This window comes from Calonectris borealis, chromosome 14 (assembly GCF_964195595.1).
Source record: "Calonectris borealis chromosome 14, bCalBor7.hap1.2, whole genome shotgun sequence".
Lineage (NCBI taxonomy): Eukaryota > Metazoa > Chordata > Aves > Procellariiformes > Procellariidae > Calonectris > Calonectris borealis.
The window spans coordinates 19,450,554-19,464,151 of record NC_134325.1 but is presented as its reverse complement, the minus strand read 5'-3'; the positions used below and the strand labels follow the sequence as shown (position 1 = coordinate 19,464,151).

Below are 13,598 nucleotides of genomic sequence, written 5' to 3'. Positions count from 1 at the left end.
CTATCCCAAGAGGCTCTGCAGGCAAAGCAGACTTCTCCAGTCCATAGCCCACCAAGTCCAAACTCAATTCTGGGCTGGCTCAGCTGACATAATTCAGGGCTAACTAATGCTCCTGGTAGGCGGCTGGAGGGTCTTGGTCTGGGATGGCGCTGAGCAGGAGGAATATCTGCCAGCGTAGAACGTCTCTGCTGGGCTGGGAAGAATGAGTCGTTGACCAAAGTGGCAATACGTCCTAGCCCAGCCAGGACCTGTGCCAGATGTCAGACCCAAACCTTTCCCCTGGCCACCCTCAAAGGCGGCATATAGCAGTAGGGAGAGACACCTGGCATGTGGCCTTCCCCCAGGGGACAGCGATCTGCCCAAAAACCCAAGCAAGGAGTGTGTCCTCATATGTTTTATACCTTACATGGCGTAAGAGTAAGGGAGTAGTTGAAGATACACCACTAAATAAGCTTTCTCCTGTCCCTGCCCTTGCTGGGAAGGCCAGAGCCACAGCTGGGGCCACGTGCCCTGCTCTGAGCCGCAGGAGAGCCCTGGTCTGGCTCTCTGGCGTGGGCTTCTGGGCTCAGACCCACGGATGCCACCTCCAGAGGTTGGTGCTTGAGCCACAGTGTAAAGAGCCAGGGCTGAAATGATCCCTTAGTTTGGTCCTTCCCTGTGCGGGACAGGTGTAAGCACACTTTGGACCGCAAAATTAAAAGGGAAAGACAAGATTTTGGCTTTAAAGGTGCTCTATCATGCTTTTGTACGTGTCTTAGATGTGACAGGGATTTGTTCTTCTTGCTTTTCAAACATTCGTTTATTGAGACTTTGAAGTCCATTGGGGAAGGACTTTCTGTGGGTTTCTCTAGGCTTGAATTATTTAACTTCAGTCATCAAAATATGTCCACAATGGGAAGGTTGATCAGTCTGTGGAGAGGCGATCTCCCTCTGTAGTCAGTGGGGATTCAGATACGAAATTGGAATTACAATGGCATCCAACGGCATCCAGATTTTGGCTATAATGTCACTGAGTGACAAACAAACCCACACCACAGAAAGGAGGATGCACGGTCGTCCGTGACTGAGCAAGCTTGTGGGTGGGGAGCAAAACCACCTGTGTTGCATGAATGTGAGTACAAAGCACAGCTTTCAAAAGGTTAGTTTAATTGTCAGCAAGTTCGGGAGGTCTGAAATACTCTTCATCTTGCCTGGGTTACTTAAAACCTAGGGATCTCTCTCTGAGGCATGGAAAGAAAACCCCTCTCTGATATTCACGCCTGATTATGCCCTACTCAAATCAGAAAACAAAACGATCTACTGCCAGCTGTCCACATGACAAAATAAGATTGAAGGATCTTGGCCCATGGGGCCCCAGAGTTGGACTGAAATGCAGTAGGAGTTAAGAGGGGCAGAAATGAGTTACGGGGGAAGCAGAGCGGGTTATGGAAGCTGGGGTGAGAAAACGCTCACAGCGCAAGGGGATAAATATTAGTTGCAAACAACTGCACCCTTCATTGGAGAAGATGGCAGTTTTGTTTGCTGACCAACCCAGCAGACGTTGAGAAATCTCCAGGTCTGAAGGGAAATCACAGTAGCAGCTCATGTTTGCAACATGAATTAAATGTTTGTCTGCTCTGAAGTGAATTACGAAACCCTTCAGAAGCAAAATACCTTTCACGCTTTATATAAAGTGCTTATTTTTTCTCACAGCTCTTTAACTGTTTTTTCTTTTTTCTTCCTTTTGTCTTTCTTGTCACGATGCTATGGGCATTTCCCGCTGCTATTTTAAATGAATTGCCAGAGTGAGGCACGCTGAAGTTGCAATGTCTTTATTTAGCCTCTGGGGTTTAGGCCAAACCCCAAACGTTATTTAGAAAGTTATTTGTATGCAAGGTCTTTTTGTTTAGGTGCTGTTGAATTTAGCACACGTATGATTTCACCTCAGTCTTTGTAAAAATAAGGCTAGGACAGTTGCAGGTAGAGAAATCATCACATCTGAGTATTGTTTCAACTCATAGAACTAAGTGCAACACTACCACTGCCTGAAAAGCCTTTAAATAAACAGGGATTTGGGTCTATTCATCACCCTTCTCAGGGCATTCTTCATGTCCTTGTTCCTGAGGCTGTAGATGAGGGGGTTCAGCAATGGGGCTACAACGATGTAAAGCACTGTAATAACTTTGTCCCTGTCCTGTGGAATCCTTGACTTAGGATTCAGGTACCTGCAGGTAACTGTCCCGTAAAATATGGTTACCACCATCAGGTGGGATCCACAGGTGGAGAAGGTCTTGGATTGCACACGTGCAGATTGAATCTTCAAGATGGCCAAAAGGATACGGACGTAGGACGTGATGATCAGAAGAAAGGGGATCAAGACTATGAGGACAGTGAAAATGTAGATGACCAACTCCGTGAGGGCAATATCGGCGCAGGCCAAGGCCAGCACTGCTGGCACTTCACAGAAGTAATGGTTCAAGATGTCAGGCCCGCAGAACGGCAGCCGCCAGATGAGGGTGATGATGACCATGGAGCTCAGTAGGCTGCTGGCCCAGGAAGCCACGACCATGTGAATGCAAACCTTCCTGTTCATGATAGTGGTGTAGAGCAAGGGGTGACATATTGCCATATATCGATCATAGGCCATGACCCCAAGCAGAAAACACTCTGCCATGCCACAAGTCAGAGACAAATACATCTGAGCAGCACATCCAGAGAAGGAGATGTTCCCCTTCTTGGTCAAGAGGTTCACCAACATCTGGGGGATATTAGTGGTGACATAGCAGGTATCTAAGAAGGACAAGTTGGCAAGGAAAAAGTACATGGGTGACTGCAACTGGCAATCAGCTCTGATCACTGTAAGGATCATGATGTTCCCAACAACTGTGAACAGATAAAAAACCAGGAACACTACGAAAAGAGCAGTCTGTGTCCTTGGCTGGGAGGAAAGGCCTTGAAAGATGAATTCTGTCACTACGCTTTGGTTTTCCCTGGCCATTATTATTCCAGTGGTTTAACTGTCAAGACAAGAAATAGTAACAAAGTCAACTCAAATCTCTTGCAAGATAAGTACCAGACACAACACACCATCTATTTTATATTATCTATGATGGTGACCAGAGAAACGAGAAAATGTTGAGAAAGTTACATGGTACCTTTAGCTGAACCCCTGCTCATGTTGGTTGCACTCTAATTACACAGATTTAACAGACAAATGCCTAATTTGGACACATTTAAATGCCCAAGAGAACTACTGACCTCTTTAGAAAATCAAGATTCAAGGTTAGATCAAAGAGGAGGTGTTAAAATCCCAGTTCTCGATATCCTGTCTTAACCTGGGAAGAAACACAAAACAGACTTCTGGAGCGAAACAATCCTTCAGACACTCTCATTATGACACAGATCTACTCTTGTGGACAAATATCCATAGACCTGTATCCTTTTCCTGCAATAAAGCCAAAATTCAGCACGCTGACCACATCTAACAAATTACATATGTCCAACCACCTTAACGTATATCTAGGATCTTATGGCATTCTCGTCACTGTAGCTCCTACTGTCCATGTTCTGTCTTTACGCAGTATCGCCTAAGAGGTTTTAAGGCTTTACTATGACATGAAAGTTTCCGAGTAGTATATGGTCACAGTTGTGGATCCCGAGTCTTCGTGCAGTAAAAGGAGAGTAGCAGAATGCCTACCTTAATAATGCTGTGGAAGACACTAATAAATGTCACTCGATATGCTGTAGGGTATCTGAGACATCTGAAGGCGGCCGTCACATTTGATGCAGGGATGTTGGAGGGCTTGTGCTCCTCTGGAATGAAAATTGGCCAAACGACAGGTCACACTGGGGTGTCCAAGTGGTACCAGGCTGCTGCGGCTGAACACATTATTTGGATGCCTCGTTGATACGGTCAATGGACGCTAAAGGGCGATTCAGGTGACCAGCTAGTAGGTGATACCTTTAGCTATCTCAACTTCTCAGCTGTTCCTGAGAACCCGAGTGGCCTTCTGGGCTTAACCTTGACCCCTGGTTTATTCCTCATAACATGTATAACTTCCATGTAAATGTTTATATGTGGATGCCTAAACCTGATGCCTTCCCCTGAAACTGAATCCTATCCTGTGTTTTTAAGACCAAGCAGACTCTCACAACCTGAATTAGCAATTACGCTGTCAGGGGAAAGCATTGCAAAATGAAGCATCGTTCCAAAAGAGAAACTGTGGTGGAAGGGAGGTTCAGAAATAATCCTAAAAAGCTCAGTTCAGGAGGCCCTTTGCCTCAGCCCAAAATTACTGCCTCAGGTAGGTGGGATGGCTGAGCCACCGCCCCAGTCAATACAACCAGAGGAGTCCGTCTCCACTGCAGCCCAGGGAGCCCCGACTGCTCAGCACCGATCTCCCAGTCAGCGAAGGCAGGTGCCTCCCTCCTGACTTGAAAGGAAGGGTTAAGGTGCCGAAGCATCCACGCCTCTTGCCGTTTTAGGTTCACTGTGGTAGCCAGGACATCTGTATGGGACAAGCACGTATGATAGAAGAGCTGCAGAAGACTTGTATCAACCGTATCAACTAGCTTTTCACTGGCACCTGTGCAAATGTGGCCATCAGCTCATATGTAAACACCTAAATTCCGGTGAGATGGGTCTGATCCCTGATGCTTACTGGCATTAATCCAAGTCTTATTCAAGACCTGAACTCTCTAGACCAGGTGGGCTCTATCAGTTATGATGCCGTAACTCTAAGAACCTGCATCATACGAAATTCAGCATCTTTCTTAAGATGGATGTAGAACTCGAGAGACAGCTTTCTCTCATTTAAGCACATAGATGCACAATCATTTTAAAGCCTGTGCCAACATCAACAGCTACATTCAGCTTCTGATTCTCTTCAGGCATTTATAATTCACATAACTACACTCCGGAGGCCAAGAACAATTCAATTTTGCCTTCAGTAAACCAGTTGTGGTAATGCTTTTGAGGAATATCATACCACATTAAAAAACATCCTTCAGCAGCTGAAAACTGCAAGCCTCTGGGAGCGAGAAGGGAAATTTCCTCTAGCTATGGTATAAAGAACTAGAGTGGGATTCTCTATAGGATTTCGTTTCCTAAATACTTTGGAGTAGCTGAGACCAAACTGCTCATGAGTGGTTCCACGGGCTTGAGATCGGTGCTTCTAGCTCACTTACCTACTTTGGAAAATCACCCCCTTATATTATTGACGTTAGTAGACAGCACGAGCTCTGAACTTTACACCTTTTGATTTCAAAGGAGTTTGAAGGATGAGAGTCATTTATGCTTTATAGGTGAGAAAAAGTAGACACAAATAAGGTAAGAACTTTGCTCAAGGTTAAAAGGGGTTTCTTACAGAAACCATTATCTTATCACGGCACATCTATCAGCAGTGACAAACACGCCTTGGACCTATCTAAATTCTCCTATGGACTAAACCACCTTGAAATCATCCTGACATATCTCTGTTCAAGATTTGTAAAATTAAAGAGTGTTTTTTCTGTACCTGAAAATGTCCAATCTACAAGAAGGTTGAAACTCATCCAATAACAGGAATACTGGCAGCAGAATACACAAAAGAAAGTGGCAGGCACCCCTCGCCTGATCAAAAGAAGTGTTAGATACTTGGAGGTAAGAAATAAATGCAAAGTGGCTTAGTCCTTTACATTTGGATTTAAGGCGTTCAAAGTGATAGCAGCGTGGTGGAAGAATTGAAATCGCATTTCAAGATTTCCCTTTTGAGACACCATAACCAATTTCAAATGCCAAAGTGGTCCCAGAGGTTGCATTGCAATTATTTCTTGTAAACACAAGCCCAAGCATAATTTTAAGTGTTTAAGTCATAAACAATTGAAGTTTTGGTAAAAGTTTTTACAACTGCCTGTTCAAGACTTGGTGAACCGTACGTTACACTTCAAATCTTAAGGGACCAAATATTTTAATGGATTTGTGGGATTTTTTAGAGGGTTGTCTAAACATGGAATTTTACCCAGTTATTCCTACTTTGAGCCAGATGACTTCTGTGAGGGTGAAACACACTAATACTCCAGCTTTGGTCTGAAGACATCGGGAGATGCAGAATCTGATACATCTCATAAGGTGAAATCCTCCCCAGGTGCCCAAAAGTTAGTTATCTAGGTTGTCTAAGCTACTAACTGTCTGTATAGTTAACAGCGGAAAATAGCCATTTTCAGAGCACAGGGGAAACAACGCTTCCTCCATATTCAGCTCAGAGGAATCAGCATTTCTAGAGAGCGATTGATCTCTCTGTTTGGAAAGAGGAGGATAAATACCGCTATTTGGTGAAATGACGTCCCAAGGGCTGGGGGAGTGGGAAGGCAGTGCTGGAATGGACAGTCTAGATCATTTCCCCTAGCACCAGGTATTCATCTCTTTCCCATCTGCCCGGACCCAAGACGGACACCTCAAGAAGTCAGAAGAGCTTCTGAGGGAACTGCACAGCATTCAGCAAATATGTTTAGGGTGTAGGGGTTTTTTTAACTTCAGCTGTTGGAACCGCGAAAATTTGGGCTCACTGGCTGGGTTTGGTTCATGACACATTTTTGATGAGGTGTCAGTGCTGGGTGAGGTGTGCCAAAGGCTCATTCAAACTTCTGGAGGCCTGAGGGGAAGGAAGACCTCACTTTGGACCTGCTTCCATTAGGAATATAAGCACCTTCAGCCAGGATGAAGAGGTGCTCTCATCTCTGAGGAGGGGTCATCAGCTGTAACCCCTCCTGGAGCTAGGTGCTCATCCATAAGTGTTCCTCAAAAACGAGACATAACAACCAGCACAACTAAGAAAAGGTGACGGGTGACAGTAGCAGGCGACTCTCTTCTGAGAGGTACTGAGGCACCCATTTGCCGACTGCACGCCCTCTCTAGGGAGGTGTGCTGCTTACTGGGGGCTCGTAGCAGGGATGTCACCCAGAGGCTACCAAGCCTCGTACGGTCCACTGACTATTATCTGCTGCTGCTATTTCACGTGGGCACCAGTGATAGAGCCAGGAGCAGTCTGAGGACTATCAAGAAGGATTAGAGAGCCCTGGGAGCAATGGTAAGGGACTCTGGAGCACAGGTGGTTTTTTCATCAGTCCTCCCGGTCAAAGGAAAGGGGTTGGAAAGGGCCAGTCGAATGTGGCGAGTCAACAAATGGTTATGGGAAGGGTCCCACAGCCAGGGCTTTAGTTATTTAGACCATGGGACTGTCTTTGAGAAACCTGGTCTACTAGGGGCTGATGGGGTCCATCTGTCAGAGAAGGGGAAGAGCATCTTCGGTCACAGGCTTGCCAAGCTGGTGAAGAGGGTTTTAAAGTAAAGTTGCGGGAGGAGGGGAACCTCAATCCATCCCACTCGTACCGGTCTGATGCCAGGGCCAGCAACAGATGCCCAGAGCCTGGAGAAGGATCACAGGTCAGCAGGAGGGCGCCCTCTCCAGACAGATAGGAGCAGCCTCAGGTTCACAAGCCCTGGTCCTCATGGGGGACCTGAACCACCCCATTATCTGGGTCGGTCTGGGAAAAAGGTGGTGTCTGGCTCTGGCTACATTTCTCCTTTTCTGGCTTGCTCTGCACTAAATACCTTTGCTTTTATCTTTGTATTTACTTGCCAAAGATTCACCTATCCAAGGGCTCACTTGCGCTATCCCAAGAGGCTCTGCAGGCAATGCAGACTTCTCCAGTCCATAGCCCACCAAGTCCAAACTCAATTCTGGGCTGGCTCAGCTGACATAATTCAGGGCTAACTAATGCTCCTGGTAGGCGGCTGGAGGGTCTTGGTCTGGGATGGCGCTGAGCAGGAGGAATATCTGCCAGCGTAGCACGTCTCTGCTGGACTGGGAAGAATGAGTCGTTGACCAAAGTGGCAATACGTCCTAGCCCAGCCAGGACCTGTGCCAGATGTCAGACCCAAACCTTTCCCCTGGCCACCCTCAAAGGTGGCATATAGCAGTAGGGAGAGACACCTGGCATGTGGCCTTCCCCCAGGGGACAGCAATCTGCCCAAAAACCCAAGCAAGGAGTGTGTCCTCATATGTTTTATATCTTACATGGCGTAAGAGTAAGGGAGTAGTTGAAGATACACCACTAAATAAGCTTTCTCCTGTCCCTGCCCTTGCTGGGAAGGCCAGAGCCACAGCTGGGGCCACGTGCCCTGCTCTGAGCCGCAGGAGAGCCCTGGTCTGGCTCTCTGGCGTGGACTTCTGGGCTCAGACCCACGGATGCCACCTCCAGATGTTGGTGCTTGAGCCGCACTGTAAAGAGCCAGGGCTGAAATGATCCCTTAGTTTGGTTTTTCCCTATGTGGGATGGGTGTAAGCACACTTTGGACAACAAAATTGAAGGAGAAAGACAGGATTTTGGCTTTAAAAATGCTCTATCTGCTTTGGCTGTATATGTCTTAGATGTGATAGGGATTTGTTCTTCTTGCTTTTCAAACACTCGTTTATTGAGAATTTAAAGTCCAATGGGGAAGGACTTTCTGTGGGTTTCTCTAGGCTTGAATTATTTAACTTCAGTCATCAAAATACGTCGAAACAAGGAAGGTTGATCAGTCTGTGAAGAGGCGATCTCCCTCTGTAGTCAGTGGGGATTCAGATACTAAATTGGAATTACAATGGCATCCAACGGCATCCAGATTTTGGCTATAATGTCACTGAGTGACAAACAAACCCACACCACAGAAAGGAGGATGCACGGTCGTCCGTGACTGAGCAAGCTTGTGGGTGGGGAGCAAAACCACCTGTGTTGCATGAATGTGAGTACAAAGCACATCTTTCAAAAGGTTAGTTTAATTGTCAGCAAGTTCGGGAGGTCTGAAATACTCTTCATCTTGCCTGGGTTACTTAAAACCTAGGGATCTGTCTTTGAGGCACGGAAAGAAAACCCCTCTTTGATATTCACGTCTGATTATGCCCTACTCAAATCAGAAAACAAAACGATCTACTGCCAGCTGTCCACATGACAAAATGAGATTGAAGGATCTTGGCCCATGGGGCCCCAGAGTTGGACTGAAATGCAGTAGGAGTTAAGAGGGGCAGAAATGAGTTACGGGGGAAGCAAAGCGGGTTATGGAAGCTAGGGTGAGAAAACGCTCACAGCGCAAGGGGATAAATATTAGTTGCAAACACCTGCACCCTTTATTGGAGAAGATGGCAGTTTTGTTTGCTGACCAACCCAGCAGACGTTGAGAAATCTCCAGGTCTGAAGGGAAATCACAGTAGCAGCTCATGTTTGCAACATGAATTAAATGTTTGTCTGCTCTGAAGTGAATTACGAAACCCTTCAGAAGCAAAATACCTTTCACGCTTTATATAAAGTGCTTAATTTTTCTCACAGCTCTTTAACTGTTTTTTCTTTTTTCTTCTTTTTTTCTTTCTTGTCACGATGCTATGGGCATTTTCCACTGCTATTTTAAATGAATTGCCAGAGTGACGCACGCTGAAGTTGCAATGTCTTTATTTAGCCGCTGGGTTTAGACCAAACCCCAAACGTTATTTAGAAAGTTATTTGTATGCAAGGTCTTTTTGTTTAGGTGCTGTTGAATTTAGCACACGTATGATTTCACCTCAGTCTTTGTAAAAATAAGGCTAGGACACTTGCAGGTAGAGAAATCATCACATCTGAGTATTGTTTCAACTCATAGAACTAAATGCAACACCATTGCCTGAAAAGCCTTTAAGTAAACAGGGACTTGGGTCTATTCATCGCCCTTCTCAGGGCATTCTTCATGTCCTTGTTCCTGAGGCTGTAGATGAGAGGGTTCAGCAATGGGGCTACAACGACGTAAAGCACTGTAATAACTTTGTCCCTGTCCTGTGGAATCCTGGACTTAGGATTCAGGTACCTGCAGATAACTGTCCCATAAAATAAGGTTACCACCATCAGGTGGGATCCACAGGTGGAGAAGGTCTTGGATTGCACACGTGCAGATTTAATCTTCAAGATGGCCGAAAGGATACGGGCGTAGGAGGTGATGATCAGAAGAAAGGGGATCAAGGCTATGAGGATGCTGAAGATGTAGTTGACCAACTCTGAAAGGGCAGTGTCGGCGCAGGCCAAGGCCAGCACTGCTGGCACTTCACAGAAGTAATGGTTCAAGATGCCAGGCCCGCAGAACGGCAGCCGCAAGGTAAGGCTGTTGACGACCATGGAGCTCAGTAGGCTGCTGGCCCAGGAAGCCACGACCATGTGAATGCAAACCTTCCTGTTCATGATAGTGGTGTAGAGCAAGGGGTGACATATTGCCACATATCGATCATAGGCCATGACCCCAAGCAGAAAACACTCTGCCATGCCACATGTCAGAGCCAAATACATCTGAGCAACACATGCAGAGAAGGAGATGGTCCCTTTCTTGGTCAAGAGGTTCACTAACGTCTGGGGGATGATGACGGAGACATAGCAGGTATCTAAGAAGGACAGGTTGGCAAGGAAAAAGTACATGGGTGACTGCAACTGGCAATCAGCTCTGATCACTGTAAGGATCATGATGTTCCCAACAACTGTGAACAGATAAAAAACCAGGAACACTACGAAAAGAGCAGTCTGTGTCCTTGGCTGGGAGGAAAGGCCTTGAAAGATGAATTCTGTCACTACGCTTTGGTTTTCCCTGGCCATTATTATTCCAGTGGTTTAACTGTCAAGACAAGAAATAGTAACAAAGTCAACTCAAATCTCTTGCAAGATAAGTACCAGACACAACACACCATCTATTTTATATTATCTATGATGGTGACCAGAGAAACGAGAAAATGTTGAGAAAGTTACATGGTACCTTTAGCTGAACCCCTGCTCATGTTGGTTGCACTCTAATTACACAGATTTAACAGACAAATGCCTAATTTGGACACATTTAAATGCCCAAGAGAACTACTGACCTCTTTAGAAAATCAAGATTCAAGGTTAGATCAAAGAGGAGGTGTTAAAATCCCAGTTCTCGATATCCTGTCTTAACCTGGGAAGAAACACAAAACAGACTTCTGGAGCGAAACAATCCTTCAGACACTCTCATTATGACACAGATCTACTCTTGTGGACAAATATCCATAGACCTGTATCCTTTTCCTGCAATAAAGCCAAAATTCAGCACGCTGACCACATCTAACAAATTACATATGTCCAACCACCTTAACGTATATCTAGGATCTTATGGCATTCTCGTCACTGTAGCTCCTACTGTCCATGTTCTGTCTTTACGCAGTATCGCCTAAGAGGTTTTAAGGCTTTACTATGACATGAAAGTTTCCGAGTAGTATATGGTCACAGTTGTGGATCCCGAGTCTTCGTGCAGTAAAAGGAGAGTAGCAGAATGCCTACCTTAATAATGCTGTGGAAGACACTAATAAATGTCACTCGATATGCTGTAGGGTATCTGAGACATCTGAAGGCGGCCGTCACATTTGATGCAGGGATGTTGGAGGGCTTGTGCTCCTCTGGAATGAAAATTGGCCAAACGACAGGTCACACTGGGGTGTCCAAGTGGTACCAGGCTGCTGCGGCTGAACACATTATTTGGATGCCTCGTTGATACGGTCAATGGACGCTAAAGGGCGATTCAGGTGACCAGCTAGTAGGTGATACCTTTAGCTATCTCAACTTCTCAGCTGTTCCTGAGAACCCGAGTGGCCTTCTGGGCTTAACCTTGACCCCTGGTTTATTCCTCATAACATGTATAACTTCCATGTAAATGTTTATATGTGGATGCCTAAACCTGATGCCTTCCCCTGAAACTGAATCCTATCCTGTGTTTTTAAGACCAAGCAGACTCTCACAACCTGAATTAGCAATTACGCTGTCAGGGGAAAGCATTGCAAAATGAAGCATCGTTCCAAAAGAGAAACTGTGGTGGAAGGGAGGTTCAGAAATAATCGTAAAAAGCTCAGTTCAGGAGGCCCTTTGCCTCAGCCCAAGATTACTGCCTCAGGTAGGTGGGATGGCTGAGCCACCGCCCCAGTCAATACAACCGGAGGAGTCCGTCTCCACTGCAGCCCAGGGAGCCCCGACTGCTCAGCACCGATCTCCCAGTCAGCGAAGGCAGGTGCCTCCCTCCTGACTTGAAAGGAAGGGTTAAGGTGCCGAAGCATCCACGCCTCTTGCCGTTTTAGGTTCACTGTGGTAGCCAGGACATCTGTATGGGACAAGCACGTATGATAGAAGAGCTGCAGAAGACTTGTATCAACCGTATCAACTAGCTTTTCACTGGCACCTGTGCAAATGTGGCCATCAGCTCATATGTAAACACCTAAATTCCGGTGAGATGGGTCTGATCCCTGATGCTTACTGGCATTAATCCAAGTCTTATTCAAGACCTGAACTCTCTAGACCAGGTGGGCTCTATCAGTTATGATGCCGTAACTCTAAGAACCTGCATCATACGAAATTCAGCATCTTTCTTAAGATGGATGTAGAACTCGAGAGACAGCTTTCTCTCATTTAAGCACATAGATGCACAATCATTTTAAAGCCTGTGCCAACATCAACAGCTACATTCAGCTTCTGATTCTCTTCAGGCATTTATAATTCACATAACTACACTCCGGAGGCCAAGAACAATTCAATTTTGCCTTCAGTAAACCAGTTGTGGTAATGCTTTTGATGAATATCATACCACATTAAAAAACATCCTTCAGCAGCTGAAAACTGCAAGCCTCTGGGAGCGAGAAGGGAAATTTCCTCTAGCTATGGTATAAAGAACTAGAGTGGGATTCTCTATAGGATTTCGTTTCCTAAATACTTTGGAGTAGCTGAGACCAAACTGCTCATGAGTGGTTCCACGGGCTTGAGATCGGTGCTTCTAGCTCACTTACCTACTTTGGAAAATCACCCCCTTATATTATTGACGTTAGTAGACAGCACGAGCTCTGAACTTTACACCTTTTGATTTCAAAGGAGTTTGAAGGATGAGAGTCATTTATGCTTTATAGGTGAGAAAAAGTAGACACAAATAAGGTAAGAACTTTGCTCAAGGTTAAAAGGGGTTTCTTACAGAAACCATTATCTTATCACGGCACATCTATCAGCAGTGACAAACACGCCTTGGACCTATCTAAATTCTCCTATGGACTAAACCACCTTGAAATCATCCTGACATATCTCTGTTCAAGATTTGTAAAATTAAAGAATGTTTTTTCTGTACCTGAAAATGTCCAATCTACAAGAAGGTTGAAACTCATCCAATAACAGGAATACTGGCAGCAGAATACACAAAAGAAAGTGGCAGGCACCCCTTGCCTGATCAAAAGAAGTGTTAGATACTTGGAGGTAAGAAATAAATGCAAAGTGGCTTAGTCCTTTACATTTGGATTTAAGGCGTTCAAAGTGATAGCAGCGTGGTGGAAGAATTGAAATCGCATTTCAAGATTTCCCTTTTGAGACACCATAACCAATTTCAAATGCCAAAGGGAAGTGGTCCCAGAGGTTGCATTGCAATTATCTCTTGTAAACACAAGCCCAAGCATAATTTTAAGTGTTTAAGTCATAAACAATTGAAGTTTTGGTAAAAGTTTTTACAACTGCCTGTTCAAGACTTGGTGAACCGTACGTTACACTTCAAATCTTAAGGGACCAAATATTTTAATGGATTTGTGGGATTTTTTAGAGGGTTGTCTAAA

General features: G+C 45.3%; 2 protein-coding genes and 1 long non-coding RNA gene across 3 annotated transcripts in view; 1 reads left to right on the top strand and 2 right to left on the bottom strand.

Annotated features, from left to right (window-relative positions):
- LOC142088261 (uncharacterized) overlaps nucleotides 1-13,598 on the top strand; it is a 223,119-nt gene that overhangs the window by 130,471 nt on the left and 79,050 nt on the right. The gene's annotated exons all lie outside the window — the stretch shown is intronic.
- LOC142088430 (olfactory receptor 2D2-like) lies at nucleotides 2,036-2,977 on the bottom strand. Its single transcript, XM_075163810.1, has one exon. The coding sequence runs from the start codon at nucleotides 2,975-2,977 to the stop codon at nucleotides 2,036-2,038; it is 942 nt and encodes a 313-aa protein (XP_075019911.1).
- Nucleotides 9,664-10,605, bottom strand: LOC142088429 (olfactory receptor 2D3-like). The gene has a single exon (XM_075163809.1). It carries the CDS (start codon nucleotides 10,603-10,605, stop codon nucleotides 9,664-9,666), a length of 942 nt encoding a protein of 313 aa, XP_075019910.1.

Coding starts and splice junctions, on each gene's coding strand:
- LOC142088430 (XM_075163810.1), bottom strand. CDS start 2,977: ATGGCCAGGGAAAACCAAAGCGTAGTGACAGAATTCATCTTTCAAGGC.
- LOC142088429 (XM_075163809.1), bottom strand. CDS start 10,605: ATGGCCAGGGAAAACCAAAGCGTAGTGACAGAATTCATCTTTCAAGGC.